Consider the following 21,617-nt stretch of genomic DNA (forward strand, 5'->3'; position numbering starts at 1 on the left):
CCTTGCAGGCAAGCCCACTAGCCGAATGATCCTGGCTGGACCATCCATCTTGCCGAAGCAGGGGCCAAAGTAGTGCAAGACTACCAGGATCCCCCCTTTCCGGATGTCCACGGGTCACACTGCACTGCAAACATGGGGGCAGGGCATTGGATCCCAGTGATGGTGGTCTGGAAAAAGGATAGTGAAAAAGACTCAGGAGAAGTAGAGCAAAGAAAAAGAGGAAGAATGAAAAGGGCCAGTACAATGACTGGGAGGTCCCCTTAACCACAAAAAGATGCTCCACATGGAGAGGTGTCTTTAGGTGGGAGATGAATTTCATCACATAGTATGAGACCAACATCCTGCTTACTGAAGGGGCTTAAAAAAGTTTACTGCTTGGTCTCTAAAGCAGAATTTCCAGATTTTGTAAAACTAAATAAAAAAATATTATATATATATATATATATAGGTTGGGACAAAGAGCTGATGTACAATGGAGCTGGGAGGCAAATAGCTGATGCACAATGAAACTGGGAGGCAAAGTGTAGATCTTGATTAATGTTGCTGCAGTTCATCACATATAGTGTTACCATTACACTCATCGAAAAACCTTTTTCAACAGTAGTTAAATCAATAGACATGAGTGGAGACAGAGCCTTGCATACCAATGCAACAATAAAAAAAAAAAAAATCTTCACAATGATTAATTGAAAAGCCTAAAAGACTACAAGTAATCAAACTTATGAGTGCAACCTTATTGCCAATAGGATTGTAATAAAGTAGATCCTATAAGATAGCAAATTAAATATGGAAATAAATAGAATCAGCAAATTCAGTAGGAAGCCAACCAAATAAACTGATATGGAATAACAGAAAAATTAGTCAAAACACTAAGCTAGATGTATACAAGTGTTGAAAACCAATTTTATTTTATGGATCTGAGTGCTGGGGTAGAAATAACACGATCAAAGACTGGACACTACAGAACCAGAGATATGAGCGTTCTGAGAAAGATTCATTTCAGTATTAATTCAGAATTAATTTCAGTATCATATTAAAAAATGAAGATATTAGTAAAGAACTTTACATTCTTAGCATTGAGGAATGAGACAGCAGATCTAGTCTCAGGTATTATACTTAAACAGAACGGGCGAGAAAGGTTAGCAAAACCAGTATTTTTTGCCTGGATGACAGGAAAATGACCAAGAGGAAGATCAAGATATAGGAGGATTTATACAGTAAGAAGGGGTTTAAAAGACAAATATAAAAGCTTATAATATTGGAGTGCTAGATAAATTAATTTGGAGGAAAAATGTTAATAGGAAGTTAATAATGTCCTGTACCCCCCAGCCCATCCCTGGGGTATCTATCAGGAATTTGATGATTATACAGTAGGCCCTGCCCCTGCTTTTACAACATAATCGATTGCTAGAAAATGTCATTAAGCAAACCATCGCAAACAAACCATGATTTCTCATGAGCTCAGTGCTGTGAACTGGTGTTACATTTCTGATAATACAGTGAAACAGTCTGCCTCACTGAAGGATTGGAAAACAATGAATATTTAAATAGTACAGAAGTATCAGAAAAAAAAAAAAAACTTGAAATTTTAGTCATTCAGCATAGTCCTTGCATACGCCTAATTCATGGACTATGTAGCAAATGAAAGAAGCAGTCACCATGCATGAATGATGGTGTTTACTACAAAAAGATACCCTAAAAAAGTTTACAGGAACTACTTCAGAGAATGGTAAAGAGAATTATCAACAAGACAATTTTTCATTTAAAGGAACATGCTGAAATAGATAACTCAGACATTGTATCATATAACAAGTATCTTTTATTTAAAAAAATAGTGATGCAATTCTGCTGGACGAGTGATCCAGGACAATCATAATACTGGCAATATTGCTAGCACTGCATGGTAAAGATGCCACTCTTCAATTGTTTATGATGTGCAAATGATGCAGTTTATCCCACATTTCTGAGAAGCTGCCTGTAATAAGTTTAGTCATTGATACAGAGGATGGCTCACTTGCTCACTGGAAATGTGTTCTTCTCAAATGCCTCACATACATATCTTGTTCCTTAGCTATCCATCTTTACCTATCAATCTTTGCAACTCTCAAATATAACATCCCTGATAATATGATAACAACTTGAAAGAAGAACATCCTCAATATTGTAGAATTCACTGTCCATTAATTGCTTTACATGCAGAAAATTTGTGAACCATTCACATGCCTAAGATTTCCACCTACTAATAAACAAAGTATTATAATTTTCTATCAGTTATATCCATATTACAAATTATTACTGAAGAAGATGCCATGCTCTTCAATTGCTTATGATATACAAATGATGCAATTTATCCCACATTTCTGAGAAGCAGCTATAAATAAATTTAATCAATGATACAGAAAATATTTTTCCTGATGTACAAATGATGCAATTTATCACACATTTCTGAGAAGCAGCTGTAAATAAATTTAATCAATGATACAGAAAATTTTTTCCTTGAATTTGTTTCTAGTGAATATGACAAAGATTTCTTTACTCAATCATACTACACACATCATTCGCATAATAAAATAGCCTTGGTCACTGAATGGACATGCATAGCAGTTGATTTTCTCTTCAGTAGCAAAACTTTTCATAACAGCTTTTTTTTGGCTTGCCAGTTCCTTTCAAAAATTTCTGTATCTCTCCCATCAACTTTACACAAGGTTAATAAAATCTGTAACACAACAGTGCCAGTGAGCACAAGAAGGAGAAAGAAGGAATCTATTAGAAAGTTTCGTGGAAAGCCATAGGTTGTATTCATTTCCCAAAGATTTGGGAGACAGTCATCTTAAGTCCGAATTAATACCTGCTTTCTCTCTGTTTCCCCCCCCCCCCCATCTCTGAACATAGATAGCACCTAATTAAGACTTTAGTATTTGTGTTGTATGCTACAATTGGTCAAACTAGTCCAGTTGTTATACTGGATTGTGGTTGTCTCGCATACAGTGACAAACTGTTTTTGTGTTCTGAAGATGCTGGAGAGAATACCAGCGAAATATCAGCAGTAAGTTAATAAATAGTTATTTTCTTATCAGTCTGTGTTCTCATCTGTACCATTAAAATTAATCAATATGTACGACGAACACATAAGCCTTCCCACACATGTAAATACCTATAAAAATGACACTGTAGAAACAGAGGGTTTCTGAGGAAGCTATTGGAGGTAATCAGGAGAGCCAGATCATGTATTTAGTGGACAATTCTCTGCAAGCATTTGGAGAGAGGGTTTTGGGTGTAGCACTCCAAATGCAGGAACAATAATTCTAGGGTTAGAAAAATTTGAGATTTATAAAATATTAGGAATTCAGCAAAAGAGACGTAATCTTTGAAACAAACAAAAAATAAAAAAATACAAAGAATTTTTGAAGGATGTCAAGCCCAGGATAAGCTTCATGTCTAAGTCAGTCCAAGAAGGAAAACTAAAACCAATCTTGACTTTCAATTGGAACATCAAAAGTAAGATGAGTGAAGAAGGATCTTTCTTCCAGATAAGTCAGGACTATGTTTTTATAGTGCTGAAATTCACCAAATTATCTTCACCCCACTTGAAAATGGCAAGATTGGTGTTTAAGATATACTTTGTGTTTTTTTTTTTTTTTTTTTTTTTAATTTTTCTGCAGCTCTAACCTGCAAAAGGTTTATTAGTGAACCTATAGTACATTTGTATCATAGGTGGGTTAAGGATTTTATTTTATTTTATTTTTTTACAGTCCAAAAACCCTACTCTGGAGACCAAATATGGAACTTTTTTTTTTCAAGCCACTTCAAGCCTCCAATAAGATCTACATCAACTGCATAAAGCAAAAAGACCAGTTCAATATCTCCAATTCACACTTGATTTTACACCTTCCTATACTTACTTCAATCCCAACTGTGCCTAAATAGTTGAAATATTTTACTTATTCTACTCATTCTCCACTAAAAATGTAGTTGAAGTTTTCTATGGGCCTGCTTATTTTCATAGCTTTGGCCTCTTTATTGCTGATTTCCATATCAAATTTGTTTTAGCTGTTATTAATTAGGAAATCCTGGTTTGAATTTGAATTAGGAAATCAAGCTTGCACTGGATTTGTTTAAGACTACATCTTCATCTGCATAAAGCAAGAAAGCAAAGTATGATATCTCCAATTCTAATTCAGATTTAATGCCACTTTCTTTCAATGCTGTCCATACATGATGAATAAGAGTGGAGATAGTGCATACCCATGTCTTACACCTGATTTTGCATCAAACCATCTTCCAGTAGTTTCTTCAATTATAACTTCTGACTTCCAAGTTAAATATAGACTATATATACCTGCAGGAAATGTTCCATTTACCCCACCTACATAACCGTAGAGCTTTCTATAGCTTTTCTCTTGGCTTATTGCAATGTTTTTTCTGAGACTTGGTGGGATTATAATCTAGCAGTTTATAAGTGGGGCAGTCCCTGAGCAGTACATTAATTTTCTGATTATAATCACTGGAATTCAGGACAACAGCAACATCACCTTTGTTAGCTCTAGTAATAATTATGTTGTTGTCTTTGTGGAGTTTACATAGTGCATAGAGCTAGCTATCAGAGAGATTTCTTTTTTTTTTGGAATGTCAGAAACCACCACTTAAACCACTAGATTATGATCCCACCAAGTCTCTGAAAAAAGCATTAAAAAGGCTTCTAAAAAATGTCACATCTTGGCTTCCAGAAGTTAAAAAAATTCAAACCTGTTAGTTCCTGGATGATCCCCATCCCATGCAGTACTGACATTCTTTCCTTGAAATTTCTTATGTCATGGCACTGTTCTAAGCTGCCACCTAAGTTTGTCATATTCACTAGCTTTGTAGTCCCACATAAACCCTGTTTTGATATAGAATTCCAAATGTTTAGCAATCTTCCAGTACAAAACTGCATGGTCATTCTCTCCAATTGGAGGCAGAGTGTCTGCCTTAGTTGTGAATACATCTAACGGTATTATCAGATTCAACACTCTCAAATCCCTAGTGCCCTCTATCACATACTGTTTCAGGTAACTGTCCCTTAGTAACAAGATAGGAATGTATAAATTATATTCCCATCTTACCAAGTACCCTTTCCTCTTTCCAGTCTACATCCCCACAGTTCAGTTGAGTACCCCCATGATAATTGCTCAAGCCACTCACTGTGCTAATCTGCTGAGGTATGGTAATCATATCTTCCTCAGAAACTCCCCCCCCCCCAGATCTCCAGCAGCAACAACAATACTATATTTTGTCCAATTAGCCTCAAATTAACCATCTCTTTCAAATCTCTAAAATCCTCTAACTTCTGTTTTTGTTAGTTGAAGTTCTTCATCTATCATTAGCAATGCCCCTCCTCCTGTCCTATTCCCTCTATTCTCTCTGAAAATACTATACCCCCCCCTTACATCTTATCTCTGTAACTATATCATTTACCAAAAATGTCCCAAAACTCCTCTCCTTTATTTCTAATACTTCTGGCATTTGTGTTCATGCATTTCACTATCCCCTTTGGTCCACAGTTACCCTTATATAATGTCATTACCAACAGAATTCAAAACCTGGAAAACTGCACTCAGCCATTCACAATAATTTCTGCACTCACACTCATTTGGGGGGGGGGGGGACTAGACATGCTCGACAGCATCCTCCCAATACCTCTTAGATTCCCTGAATTTGCTCTTCCAACCTATCACTTTATTTATTCGTATGGGGTACCCCATTCCTCACTGTCCCTTAGGACTGGTTGGGTCCTCCTAATGAGGGATTAAGTATGTATTTTATGACTGTAGATTGGTGTGTGTTCACAGGTCGGTTTGTCTGTTCTGAGAGACGAAAAACCCAAGTCTCCAGGTGAAAAAAAAACCTTCTATCTCCATATAAGACCAGCTAACTCACCTTCAGTTGAAAGAGATCAGATAAAGGTTCCTCATGTCACGGACAGGAATCAAACCCAGGTCTTTCCAACCAAAGGGCTTCGTCTATACTGACTGAGCTACAGAGGATCACCTCTCACTGAATAACATTTTCTCCTAATACCTAACTGCAAAACCAAACAAATGCAGTCCATCCAGTATACGCACGTCATGGTATTATTACCTGTATGGTATTACCAGATTCAACACTGTAAAACCTCTGGTTTCCCCCCCCCCCCCATCACATACTGTTTCAGGTAACTGTCCCTTAGTAACTGTATACATTACATTTCTATCTTGCCATGTGCCCTTTCATTGACTCATTAGCAATCAGGGAGCTTTTCAATTTTGTCCTATTATACCAAGGCAACAGACTCACAATCTCTATTTTCTCACTCTTCATTATCCTCCCTCATTGCATATTTCTCACCTTTTAAATCATTTGTGCCTACCAAAACAATCAATTCATTCACTTCTCTCTCCTGCAAACTAACAGTATCACTAACATCCTTGATCTTCATTTCTGGGAAACATGGTTTTGTCACTCTCCCATTACATACACCTCGTATCAAATATCTTTCAGACAATACCTTTTCCTATTCACTTTTTCTTTCATTCTCCTTCCTGCTGTACCACACACCAATTTCTCTACTCACTATAACCTCACCGTCTCCAAATTACTTTTGCTTTTGGCCACTTCAATACTCTTGTTCATATTTTGTATACTATCATTTAATATTAGTTACATCATTTTCCTGCTTTAAACATAACTCACATTTCTTGCACTTACTCAAGAAACTGTTCATACTTGTCAATGAATACACTGAACACACACTACATTGCACAAAATCATTTTGAAATCATTTAATAAAGTCTTGAACACCATTTTTCTCATACACATTGATGCCATGCTAAATGCTTTTAAAACAATATCCTGCAAAAAGATTCACAATTAAACACTTAACTACACAGTCTAAATTAAGAAAATACCACCTATAATGATTAGTAATATTACAAATACTTACTAAAAATACTTATATGAACAGTATATGCAATCGTGCTGCTTTAAACGATGATGCTTGACCACATTCTTAACTAAGTTTTCCCATGATTTTTGTTTAGCTACTTTTAGTTTCTTGCACCCACCAGAGTCCTGATTTTTTATCCTTGCAAACAGCTTCATTACATGCCTCCCTAGCCAGCAATCACTATTTATTTCAGTGTTTACAACTGAGACTGCAATGTTTGGTTCTTGTTTGAAACCAATTTTTTCTTAAATATTTGTATACCTGAGACCACAGTTCACTAGATGGTGTTGGTGGTGTAGATGATGCACTTTAATGTAGCTGATGGATTGAGGGGGGGGGGGGAAGAGAGTTGTGGAGCGGGTGCCCTCCCTAGATGAGTTTTTGGACTCCTTGGAGGCGTCATGTAATAATAATAATAACATAGAAATTATATATGCATGTTATTGTGCGTTTGCTTATAACAATGTTCATGTGTCATACTATTACTGTACAAAATATGAGTGCTGTAGTAACAGCAGTCATTTTGTCACTTGAGTTTTGCTTTGAATCTCCGTCCAGGCATGCATGTTTTTTAGCGGTCACTGGGTGATAAGAACACTAGTAAGCAAAGAATAGACAAAGAAGGGGGGGGGGGGGAGCTGAAAGGTGGAATTACTTACTTTTGAAGTATCGGGTTCAAATTTTCTAATCTCAGAAAAGTTTTCTATGCATCTTTAACTACTCTCAAAGGGTACGGAACTGTGAAGTTAATAATCGAAGGACAGTATAACGTATCTCTACATATAGGAGAAGCAAGTGATATCTATTACTTGGAAAGAAATCAAAGGACAGCCCCCCCCATGGGCAGAGTGAGTCACATGTTTGTAGCCGGAATAAATGAGAAATATGATGCTCCCAAGCCAGTGCAACTTGTATCCAGGTGAAATGTCTGTGAAAAGAGAACTGAGGGAGTTTGAAAGAGGCATTATGAGAAAATGTCATGTTGCCGGCCTAGCTGTTCATCAAATTGTTGACAAATTGGACCGTCCCGGATCAACATTCAGTGATAACATACTGAGATGGAAGCGTTGGGAGTCCACTGCAGTGGACAACCCACAACACTCACCGAAAGTTACTGTAGGTGCTACAAAGAATACATAAAAACAACCATTCATCAGCCGACATATTGAATGCAGAGTTCCAGACATCGGCTGGAACATGAATCTACAAAAAACATTCATAACCATAACCAAGGCTCACAACACGGATTTCCACAGTAGGACCACAATATGCAAGCCACACGTTATCCGAACCAACACAGCATCATCTTCAGTGGTGCAAAGCACATATACAGTGACACGCGGAGGATTGGAAAGCTGTGTTATGAGCAACAAATTATGCCACACCCTCTAGTGAGTAGATGGATGGGTGTGGCAGATGCTCAGGGAATATCTCTTACCTGTGTGTGGTAATTTCACCAACTATGAAATTCAAAGGTAGCAGTGTGATGATATGGTCCTATTTGTTCTAGTTTGGCCTCAACCTCTGTGGTACCATGAATGCTGAACTCAGAGAGGTTTCTGACCATTCTGGACAATGCAATGCTTCCTACTTTGTGGTGTTTCTACATAACTAACCATTGTCTCTTTCAGCAAGACAATGCACCATGTCATAAAGCTGCTGCAACTGCATGGCTTGTGGTCATGAATGTCATCACACTTGACTGGCCTACACAGTACTCTGAACTAACCCAACTGAACATCTGTGGGATGAACTAGAGCGTCAGGCGAGGTCAAGGGGTGAACACCCTTGACCACAACCCAGGACCTCATCCTCCTTACATGCCTACATGAAGAATGGTCCAAAATTTCCACTGATTGCTATCATATGCTTGCGGAAAGTATGCTCTATAGGATTGTTGTAGTCACTTCAGCAAAAGGAGGTCCTACATCTTATTAACATGTTACTCTTCGAAGAGTAACATGTTACTCTTCGAAGTCAATGCACCAGCACAGATAGGAATCTGAAACATTCTAACCAACTAAAATAAATAAATAAATAAATATATATATATATGTGTGTGTGTGTGTGTGTGTGTGTGTTAAAGATGCCAAGCTATTTTAAACCTGGTTTTACTCCATTTCCCAAGTAACAAACAGACAAATAAGTCAAGTTTGCGCCTTCATGTATTGCAAGTCTAGGTGACCCGTAAAGTAGTACAAGTCTAGGCAAATCGTGGTCAAGTTGGCATAAGCTATGATCACTATTCTTAATATTTACACTTAATGCAAGCCCATCTCCTTGAGGAGATATATGATGCTATGCATTAAAGGCAAGGGGGGCCACTACCCAGACCGGTTACAACCTTTATTGAGGTCTCATCAGTGGGAGCCAGGCTTAGAAATTTTCTACATCTCTCTCTCTCTCTCATCCTGAGATTTTTATTTAATAAGGTCAAAGCACCTTATAACAACTTGTTTTGGTAAAATACTTATAAGCTCTGTATTACTTAACCTTGGTATTTCTAAGCCTGGCTCCCACTAATAAGACCTCAATAAAGGTCGAAACCGGTCTGGGTAGTGGCCCCTTGCCTTTAATGCATAGCATCATACATCTCCTCAAGGAGATGGGCTTTGCATTAAGGATAAACATTAAGAATAGTGATCAGAGCTTATTCCAACTTTACCACAAGTTGTCTAGACTTGTACTACTTTACGGGTCACCTAGACTTGCAATACATGCAGGCGCAAACTTGACTTATTTGTCTGTTTGTTACTTGGGAAATGGAGTAAAACCAGGTTTAAAATAGCATGGCATCTTTAACATATATTATACCCACGGTAAAAAACTTTCTACATATATATATATATATATATATATATATATATATATATTATATATATTATATATATATGTGTGTGTGTGTGATGATCAGCTTTTACTCGGTTGTTATACATTTGAAAAAAATATAGATTTAATGACTACAAGACCAAGATAACATATAAAGATTTTAATGATAAATACTACTAGTTTCGGCATATAGCAGCCTTCTTCAGGTATTTATAAAGGAAAAAGAATACTAATAAACATTGAATTATTTAAGCAAACTGGAATTTACAGGTACAAATTGCCTCACATAATCGATACATAAAAAACGTTGAATTTTTTCAAGTTGTTCCAACTGGCGTGCCATTGTATCAGAAATGAATCACCTCACTCTTATTTTTAAACAAAATGGATACTCTGAAAAAACAATTAAGAAATTTCTTCTGAATCCTCCTAGGCAGTGCACAACAGAGACTATTAATTTTAAAGGTAGCATCTCCATTCCATGCATTAGCACAGTCTCTAAAAAAATAGCTAAAGTCCTTAAAAAATATAATATCAGGACCTTCTTCACCACACTTCCAAAAATCCGTTCTCTAATCAGCCATCCAAAACCTACTCATCACAACCTTAAGTACCCTGGGGTATATAAATTGTGGTGCGATTGCAATATCCCATACTTTGGTCAAACTAACAAATCTATTGAACAACGAATAGAAGAGCATAAGAGAGACATCTCTTACAAAAGATCTCATGCAACTGCATTATCCAGTCATGTTCTTTTTTCAAATAATCCTAATGATGACCAACAAAGCCACTCTGTCTGCTGGAATAGATCAGAAAATATCTTTCGCTGTGATGATGAGTTTGAAAGGAAAATCGTAGAATCAAGGGAAATCCTACTGAACCCGGTCCACTTAAACAACAATTTAAGTTATAACATTCCAGATAGCCATGCTGCAGTTATTCAATATTGGCGTTCACGTGAACCTGCACGCACAATTGCAACAAACAATGGCACGCCAGTTGGAACAACTTGAAAAAATACGTTTTTTATGTATCGATTATGTGAGACAATTTGTACCTGTAATTTCCAGTTTGTTTAAATAATTCAATGTTTATTAGTATTCTTTTCCTTTATAAATACCTGAAGAAGGCTGCTATATGCCGAAACTAGTAGTATTTATCATTAAAATCTTTATATGTTATCTCGGTCTTGTAGTCATTAAATCTATATATTTTTTTTTTCATATATATATATATATATATATATATATATATATATATATGTGGCGATTAGTTTTTACTCGGTTGTTATACATTTCAAAAAATAGATTTAATGACTCCAAGACCGAGATAACATATAAAGATTTTAATGATAAATACTACTAGTTTCGGCATATAGCAGCCTTCTTCAGGTATTTATAAAGGAAAGGAATACTAATGAACATTGAATTATTTAAATAAACAAACTGGAAATTACAGGTATAAATTGCCTCACATAATCGATACATAAAAACGTTGTATTTTTCAAGTTGTTCCAACTGGCGTGCCATTGTTTGTTGCAATTGTGCGTGCAAGTTCACGTGAACGCCAATATTGAATAACTGCAGCATGGCTATCTGGGATGTTATAACTTAAATTATTATTTAAGTGGACCGGGTTCAGTAGGATTTCCCGTGATTCTACGATTTTTCTTTCAAACTCATCTTCACAGCGAAAAATATTTTCTGATCTATTCCAGCATACAGAGTGGCTTTGTTGGTCATCATTAGGATTATTTGAAAAAAGAACATGACTGGATAAAGCAGTTGCATGAGATCTTTTGTATGAGATGTCTCTCTTATGCTCTTCTATGCGTTGTTCAATAGATTTGTTAGTTTGACCAAAGTATGGGATATTGCAATCACACCACAATTTATATACTCCAGGGTACTTAAGGTTGTGATGAGTAGGTTTTGGATGGCTGATTAGAGAGCGGATTTTTGGAAGTGTGGTGAAGAAGGTCCTGATATTATATTTTTTAAGGACTTTAGCTATTTTCTTAGAGACTGTGCTAATGTATGGAATAGAGATGCTACCTTTAAAATTAATAGTCTCTGTTGTGCACTGCTTAGGAGGGTTCAGAAGAAGTTTCTTAATTGTTTTTTCAGAGTATCCATTTTGTTTAAAAATAAGAGTGAGGTGATTCATTTCTTTTTGTAGTTCATCTTGTTCATTTAAGAGAGAACGTGCTCTGTGTCCTAAGGTAGATATAATTCCAAGTTTTTGTGGTGGAAAATGATGAGAAAGATTATGCAGATATCTATTGGTATGCGTAGGTTTTCTGTACATAGAGATTTTTAATCTTTCAGAGTATCGTGTAAGCATAACATCCAAAAAAGGTAAAGAGTTATTATTTTCTATATCAGCAGTAAATTTTATATTAGGATGTTGGATGTTTAGATGACGAAGAAAATCTGTGAGAGCTGTGTGCCCGTGATTCCAAATAATGAATATATCATCAACATATCTTTTCCAAACTTTTGGTTTAAATGAGAAGGAAGATATGGCTTTCTTTTCAAAGTCTTCAAGGAAGATGTTAGCTAGCACAGGGGACAAAGGGTTGCCCATTGCCAGGCCTTGTTTTTGTTGGTAAATGGAGTCCTTATATCTGAAGTAACCAGAATGAATGCAATGTTTTAATAAAGTGAACATTTTTTTGGATAATTTATCCTGTAGTAATGTAAGTACCTCGTCCGTAGGAACGTTAGTAAATAAAGATATAATGTCCAAACTAGCTAGAATATCATTATCATCGATGGGAATATCTTTAATATGAGAAACAAAATCTGTGGTGTTTTTGATGAAAGATGAAGATTTATTGGAGAAACACTTGAGGTACTTTGCTAAATATTTTGAAAGTTTATATGTAGGTGAATCAATTCCTTCCACAATTGGGCGAAGAGGGATGTTTTCTTTATGAATTTTTGGAACTCCATAGATGCGTGGGATAAGAGGATGTAGAGAGCGTAATGAGAGCCGAATATTATGAGGAAGTTATATATATATATAACACGTTTTATATAAAACGTGTTATATATATATATATATAACACGTTATATTATTATTACACCCTCCATGCAGTCGACAGACTCATCGGGGGGGGGGGGTCATTCAACTGACAACATATTTATCATATAGAATCTTAAAATCCTTAACATTCCTTGCATTAACAACACATTCTGGTAATACATTCGATTCTCTCAGAATTCTCCATGTAAAAAACCTACTCCTCACACCTCTTCTCTGCACTTTTACATAACTTCCAGGGATGACCTCTTGTTCTTCCCCTCTCACCTTCTACTCTTTTTATAATCTGCTCAGGATTAATCTGATAAAAATCCTCTCACTAACTTAAATGTCTCTATCATATCACCTCTCTTCCTCCTATCCACCACACTCTGTAATCCACATCTCTTCAACCTCTCTCCATAGCCAGCATTCCAAAGTCCTGATATTGTCTTAGTCACTCACCTCTGAACCCTCTCCAATGTCTCCACATCACACTGAAAATAAATTGACCAGATTTGAGTATAATAGTCCAAGTGTGGTCTAACCAGTGAGTTATACAGTGGCGCAACCATTTCCTTATCCCTACATGTTAGACTATTTCTTATCATAGCAGCACTGAATATCACTAGTAATATGCCCTCTAAACTTCAGTCTACTGTCAACCATCACTCTCAAATCCCTACTCTAATCCACCTCTTGCAATACAGCACCATCAATATAGTACACAGCCCTAAATTTCTGCATTCCAAAATGCAACACCTTGCATTTATTGATATTAAAACTACAACCCCACTCTTTTGTCCAAGTAAAAACTCTATTCAAATCTTCCTGAAGGGAATTAACATCAGCAATGCTACTTATAATTCTTCCCAACTTTGCATCATCACCAAACAACTGAAGATCCCCACTCTTTCTTTTAAGGTTACACGGTGATCAGCATTCATATTTATCAATTTAGGGACACAAAACATGTGTTGAAAGTGTGTGTTTTGTGTCCCTAAATTCATAAATATGAAAACTGAAGATCCCCCAGTCAGTCCACATGATATATCATTTTAAAACAAGGTAAACAGCAGGGGCCCAAGAACAGAACCCTGGGGCATGCCATTGGTTATCCTCCTTTTTTGAGACACTGCTCCATCATACACAACCTGGTGGTATCATTCAGAGAGCCAATCTCCAATCCTAGCCTAACCAATATTCTATCTATTCCCATCCTCTGCAACTTGTACACTAGCCTATTATGTGGGGTAATCTATCAAACTTTGCTTTTGTAAAGTCCAAGAATATCACTGCATATCATTCTCCCTTATCTAACACATTTGTTACCTTATCATAAAATGCAAGTAAATTGCTAAAACAGGACCTACCATCTTTACAAATCCATGCTGACCATCATAAAGAACGCTATGTCCATCAACCCAATCCTATATTCTATTCCTTATCAATCTCTCCAACACCTTGACCACAACTGCAGTTATACAGACTGGTCTATAATTGGAGACTTCTATCCTATAAACCATGCTTGTGAAATGATTACTATTTTTGCCTTCTTTCCACTCCTTAGGAACCCTACCCGCTGTAAGACTTTCATTAAATAACCAGGTCAAGAGCATAGCCAACTGTGGTGCACATTTTATACTCTTCATGGATCCAATCACCACCAACTGTCTTGTACCTCCTCAACATTTTCTCTTCCAGCACAGCTTGCTTGATTTCACTGTTCATCCATTTCACTGCTTAACCCTTGGTATGCAGTTATACATTGCTTTTGTCAGATACTGCCTTGTGAGGTTCCATGGCTTTGTCAACTATTTTCTGCTCAGCTCATCTACCTAACATACTGATGCTAACTGACTATAGAGCTTCCTATAATCACCTGCTTTATACTTCCACATATATCCATTTTTGGCAATAACCTTTTCTTGTTTTCACTGTTATCACTTCCAAAACAAGTACCTAATGATTACTCTCTCACGAACCGGTGGCAGTGTGAACATCTCATTAAGAACTACATCTTGTGAAGTTATTACCGAATCCAAAACATTAAAGCCTCTAGTTGCTTCAATCTCCTGCTGCTTAAGATACTTATCTCTTGGAAATTCCACAAACTCGCTCTCCTTGTTCCCATACACCATTTCCTCCTCCCATTCTGTATTCTTGCAATTTAAGTTGCCCATCAGAATCACCTTCTTTTTACATGCCCAATTAATTTGCCCTAAACATTTCACAATCAGTATTCTCTGCATTTCTTGGCCTATAACAGCATCCTATCAGATATACTAACCTGTTTATTTCAACTTCGCACCACACATATTCAAAATCTATGCATGCACTTCCACACTTTGCAGACACAATTCCTCTGCAATCATTAACAGCACTCCCACTCCTCTTTTTTTCACATTTCTATCCTTCCAGAAAATTATATATCCATCTGTTTCTATTCCCAACATCACATCCTTCTCAGACAATGAAGTTTAACTTATTCCAATTACCTTTGGGCATACTGTTGTGTCCCCTTTTTACCATTCTATAATTGTTAATTCCTCTTACAAGTTTATATTTTATCTTGTTTGTAACAAATTTCTTACTATACGTGATATCACCCAAATACAAGATATCTAAGCTCTTGCTCCCCTTAGTGTCCTAAAACATTTATATTTTTTAGCTGTGCCATTTAGGACATTTAGTTTATGAAAGAAAATCAAAACAAGAAGCAATTTCTTAAATATGTTTAGGTGTGAAACAATTATGCAGTCGTGACCTTGAACTCGCAACTTAATTTTTATTCCCCCCCCCGTGCGGCTAGATTTGTATGTTATTACAAGCGGTGCATTGAATGGCAATTTCAGACAACTGAGTTTTCAATGAGCAAAAGTTTATTATACACATAAGCACAATACAATACATTAAAAAATCATTAAAACTTAATTCAATACTAAGCTGAGGCAATACAAAGCAATACTAGCAAAACACAAATGATAGGTTATAAAATTCTATGTGGGGAAGGGCGATTTTGCTGCCACAAAAGACTCCACACATACGATAAAAGGATATCCTCGCAAATGTTAACAATTGACTAAAACTTCTCATTTGTCTGAGCACAATATTATGATACAATACCTTAATTAAACACAATTAGTTTAAACACGTTAGCTCACGAGAGTAATATGGATTAAACAGTCCTATCGCTACAATAGTGACCACATTTGATTCTTCAGACAGCTCTCAGACAAAATATAGATATAGATGACAGAGATGATTATTTATCTATTAACACTGACAAGCTTATTCTCTTTCTATTCTTAAATGCGCTGAAGTTCTAGTTTAACTCTCGTTCAAGTCTTTCAATAGATCGGTAACTGAACTACGATCACAGCTACATAAGATTTGAAATAATATAAGATTTTACGATACCATTTGATAAGGATCTTCTATGCTAGTCTCTCTACTCTTACTCGTCTCTAATTTCCAAGGACGAATTCTTCCGTAGTGAACCATATCTGAGATTTCTCAGATCAAGGTGGGCCTTCAAGTCTTCAGCACATCAAGCTTCTTCCAAGGAAACGCAATGGATCTGTGATTCGGTAGTCGTGAGATTCACTACGCAGGCACCTACTTCTCCACAGATTTTCCTTTTTTGTCAAGAACAAGGTTGATATAACATGCACTAGTTACCTTTCTTCTCAGCTGTACGGCATCCCTCCTTTCTATAATAGAGAAATAAGACCGAAATCCCGCTTACTTTGTTCCTTGTCGTGGCGGAAGGAGAGAACTCCTGACCTTCACTCAGAAACCACATAAGACAACCCATACAAAGACTGGAGAACCAAGAGAGAGCCTCATGGGGGGGTGGGGTGGGGGGTTTCCTAACCCTTTTATCCCTTTTATGCCATGACTCTGCCAGCACCTTCTGCAATTAATCCTCCTTTCTCCCCCCCCCCCCCCCCATGTCTGAATACACTTTCTGTGACCAGTTAGGGTGGCATTTTTCTGCCAAAAATTCCCGCAGGCCGTGTGCACGCGACTGAGTCATGGCAATGTCCAAAATCGGGAACTTTGACCTTACCTTGTTTCTTGCTAATCCTATGAGTCACATTTATTAAACTTTATCAGCTTACCAAACTTTTCTGAGAATTGGCATAAACTCATAATCCCTTGTTTCAATTGTTTAACAGTGAGCCTTTACATGCAAAATTCTTATGACCAACATTTTATAATTTAATTATCTTATTTTCATCATATTACAACAAATTTTCTTATGTGAGTTAACAAATACTCTCGTTGTATTTCCCACTAGATGCAAGTATATTTTCGTTTTTTATTAAAGGTTCCTACTTGTTAAATTGTGACAAAAATTAAATTCCTTTTAGGAACTTTATTAATCACAAACTTTAACAATACTGACTCAATCAATGCAACAAATTCAGCTCTCTTGTTTCGAATATTCCTTACATTTGTGTACATAACAATCCCTGTGTGTTTGAGGCCATTCTACTAGCACCAACATTCTCTATTCTAGCTGCTATACCACACCTTTCTCTTCGGTCTGACCACTCCCATTTCCATTCCTACCTGTCTCATCCTCACCTTAATGCATTCCATCATCTTGTGCTGCTGCAACTACATCTTCAACATCATATCCATCTTCCTTCCTGTCATACAATCCATTTAGTCACGGTATCCTGATTCACAAGTAGATTCTGTACATTTACTATATTAACTTCTTAACTATGTGCCTTCTCAGAAAGCAATAGCTTTCTAAATGCCCAACACTAAACCCATTCAAATGTAATCCATCAGCTTTAAACCATTCCATCTTCCTTTTAAATTTACTCCACAGATTTACAAATTGAACCCCCTCACACAACTCAGCCATCTTACTATTCATTATCTCTGCTCTCCTTCTCAATTCACTGTTGTCATATCTGGGCAACATGCCTACAACTTTCCAAACAACACTATTCTTCTTTACTTGCTGCAGTAACTTCCTAAAGGCTCTATCAACATTTTTTTTCTCCCCAACTAAGTCATTTGTGCCCACAACTACCACTAATTTTGACACCCGGTCTTTCCTTTCCTGCAACACATCAGTTATTCGCTTCAATTTTCCACCAGGAAAGAATGTTTTGTGCATTTTATTAGTCATCACACCTCTAATGATCAAGTCCCCCATACAATGATATACGACTATCCTTGGACTCTTTCTTTGTAATACTAACTTCCTCCTTTTCATTATCATCAGCCAATCTCTTCTTTAGATGTTTCATATTCTCTTCCAATGTTTCATTTCACTTTTGTCTGTGCAATTAGCCTAGTGGCTTTGCGCTTCGCAACCATATGCCTGGGGAAGGAGTGTCCTAGGTTCGATTCCCATCAATGACGTGAGGAGCTCAAGGATCTTCCTCAGCCAGAGCCAAGTTAGCTGGTCTTGGGCGTGGACAGCTGGGTTTTTTTCCGGCAATTTATCTGGTGTTTTTCATCCCGCAAGCAGGCAAACCAGTCTGAGGATACACAAGGATTACAGTAAGGAATACTGACCCAGCCATAGGTCTGATTCGTCAGCCTATGCTGGTTCCGGAGCCCGGATAAAATTTGGGAGACCAGATGGTACCGTGAATTCCTGTATAAATTCCCGTATGATGAACACTGCATCATCACACAGAATTTATTTTTATTTTGCTTTTCATTTTCATTAAATCCTGTCTAAGCTCTTCTACTATAGTCCAGTTGCTTGCTCCCATTTCTAATCGCTCTAACCTATCACGACACTTTTCACGTATGTTAAAGTTTTCCTTCTTCTCATTTACCAAAACAGTCCACAAATCTTTCACAACACATCCACTGCGAAAAATCCAGGGTAGCACCAGACTTTTGTACAGAAGAATTTCATGCCACTGACATACTTTTTTTTATTATGGACACTATTTTCAGAAACAGTACTAATAAACAAGTAGCAAAACAATATAAACAAAAAATTTCAACAGCAACACCACTGAAGGACACTTGTATCCAAACTGAAAAAATGCAGCACAATTTGCAATAAAAAGCCACACTATACACTAAATTAAAAACACTTTTTTTTTTTTTTTTTTTTTAACACAGCTCAAATCTATTGCTACATTCAGAACACACGCAATTTACAGTCAAAAAATACTAGCTGTGGTGGTGATGGGCAGTAGATGGTGCTGATGTAGATGAGGTTCGATGTAGAGGTGGAGATCGCGAGTTGTACAATAGGTGTCCTCCCGCGATGAGTCTTCGGACTCCTTGGAGGTGTCACGAAAATAAAAAAAAAAAATAATAATAATAATTCACTCATGACATGCTATAGTACTCCACAACTGACTATCACTACATAGACAGGGCAATCTATACTAAGTTTGTTCCAGTAGTAGACTTTTCACTTTGCTCCCTGATGAAAACGGGGGGAGGGGTTGTTTACCCTGGCAATACCCCATCCAGCATGAAATTTTATCATGTACATAAATTTGTTTTTAGTTTGGGCCAATACAGAATACAATTTGGTCAGCTAACTCCCAGATTGCCAGTCTGACTTTGTTTGTTCAGTATCCAGTGGGTACTTACATATATACCTACTAACAGGGTACACCATGTGAAAGTAAAACTAGACATTAGGTCAGAAGTTTCAACTGGTTCTCTGCATTGCTTAAATATTATGGGGTTGCTTCCCAGTTATCCAGCAACCCATAAAGCATTTTAACATAGTAGCAGTTGCAGCTATTAGCATATACAAACAACCTGATGTATATAACATACATATATAGATACAACTGTTGGTCAAGTTTATGGGTAAAGTGCACAACATTGTAATAGTGCTGTGGCTAACAATAAATCATAAATAAAGTAAATATCAATAAATAAATGTATCGTTATTGCTAAATCATTACCAAGTGTTGAGATTTTGATGAAATTTAAATCGTGTTTTTTAATTGTCTTTTTATTATTTTATCTTAAACAAATACAAGATTGATGCTATTTAAATGAAAATTTTATTTCTTATCCAGAGTTTTATAAAATGCATTATTTTTAGCAGCTTTATTTGAACTCTTATTATTTTTTCTTTTTTTTTAAGTTAGATCTTGACTATCTTAGTAAGAAATTTTGTGAATTTTTTTATGTTCAACTGAATAGCTAAACTTACCTCTGCAGCTTCTTGAGCTGTTTCAAGGCTACCATCAATATCACATTTTTCCGAATTGTTCAAGAGAAGTTTTTCGAATAAGCATTCTCTTGCTTGTGCCTGTAAATAAATATAATTATTATTCTCTTAATTTATTAATAAGCTGTTCACTAATTTATTTATTTATTATAGGTTATGCACTGGTAATGGTTCAAAAAAAAAAAAAGGGGGGGGGGAGATAATTTGACAATTCAGATGAGTGACCAAAAATTCTCTCATTCGCCTAATCATTCTTTACATATTCTCGTGGAAAGGCTTAGACGTTGGTTATGCATTTTCACTATATTATTTCAGGAAATTACAACGTACTAGGATATACATTAAAATAAATTTTAAGTGTGTGGATATAGTATAGCCTGTGGAGTTTTCTAATTTGAAAAATTAGAAAACTCCACAGGCTCCTTAAGAAGGTCACTTCTTGGCCTGTGGAAATCACCAACAAACTAAAAACCATATAACTCCATACCCCCCCCCCCCTATTTATGGACTCCCAAAAATTCACAAGGAAAATGTGCCATTACGTCCCATAGTGGATAGTGGATGGCATTGATTCCCCCACATACAAACTAGCTAAACATTTGGCCAAAGAGCTCACACACTATACTGGCAACACACCTTCATACATAAAAAACTCAGCCCACTTCAAAGCCAGCATAGAAAACCTTACACTCAAACACACTGACATAATGGTCAGTTTTGATGTCTCCTCCTTATTTACGAATGTCCCTCTCAAAGAATCCTTAGAGCTAATCCAAGCTAAATTTCCTCCCGATATCACAGCCCTATTTCAGTTCACAATGAACTCAGGCTATTTTGTTTGGCAAGGAAAATTCTACAAACAAATAGAGGGGACAGCCATGGGTTCTCCACTCTCCCCACCCTTGGCCAACTTTTATATGGAGACTTTTGAAGAGCAAGCCTTGAACTCTGCCCCACAAAAACCAACCATTTGGCTTCGCTATGTAGATGATGTATTCGCTATTTGGCCACATGGCTCCGATGCACTCCTCTCCTTCTTAACACACTTAAACAACCAACACCCGAGAATCAAATTCACCCTGGAAGAGGAAAAAAACAACTGCATTCCGTTCTTAGACACACTGGTCACCCGTCAGCCTGATGGAACCTTGGTTTTCTCAGTATATAGAAAACCCACCCATACAGGCAGATACATTCACCAACAATCTCACCCCCCCCCCCTCACAACAATATGGAGTCATTAAGACACTACACAACAGGGTTAAACTTATCTGCTCGAATGACAATGCCCTAACCACAGAACGAAACCACATCCTCAACACGTTCTCAGCCAATGGCTACCCCCCCAAAAAAATCCATGAAATATTAAAACCAGTAAACCACAACCCCCCCCCCCTCACAACAAGGATTACTCTAAATCCATCACCATACCTTACATCCGAGGCACCTCAGAAAAAATCACAAAAATCCTAAAAAAACATAACTTAACTTCTTGTTACAAACCATATAAAAAATTGGCATCCCTTATCTGCTCAACAAAAGACCAACCTCCCCCCCCCTAGACCTACCTGGGGTGTACCAGGTCCCTTGCAGCTGTAAGCTGTCCTACTTCG

The 21,617-nt window shown here is 36.8% G+C and overlaps 1 protein-coding gene across 2 annotated transcripts in view; it reads right to left on the minus strand.

Annotated features, from left to right (window-relative positions):
* The window catches only part of Rhp (GTP-Rho-binding protein rhophilin), a 288,568-nt gene that overhangs the window by 65,104 nt on the left and 201,847 nt on the right, over positions 1-21,617 (minus strand). For both annotated transcript variants that reach the window (XM_090398531.1, XM_090398532.1), the window contains one exon: positions 19,987-20,085. In XM_090398531.1, coding sequence (XP_090254657.1) covers positions 19,987-20,085 — 99 coding nt within the window. The remainder of the gene's footprint in view (positions 1-19,986; positions 20,086-21,617) is intronic.

This window comes from Typopeltis vanoorti, chromosome 9 (genome assembly GCF_054136105.1).
Source record: "Typopeltis vanoorti isolate ZY-2024b chromosome 9, IOZ_Tvanoo_1.0, whole genome shotgun sequence".
Taxonomy (NCBI): domain Eukaryota; kingdom Metazoa; phylum Arthropoda; class Arachnida; order Uropygi; family Thelyphonidae; genus Typopeltis; species Typopeltis vanoorti.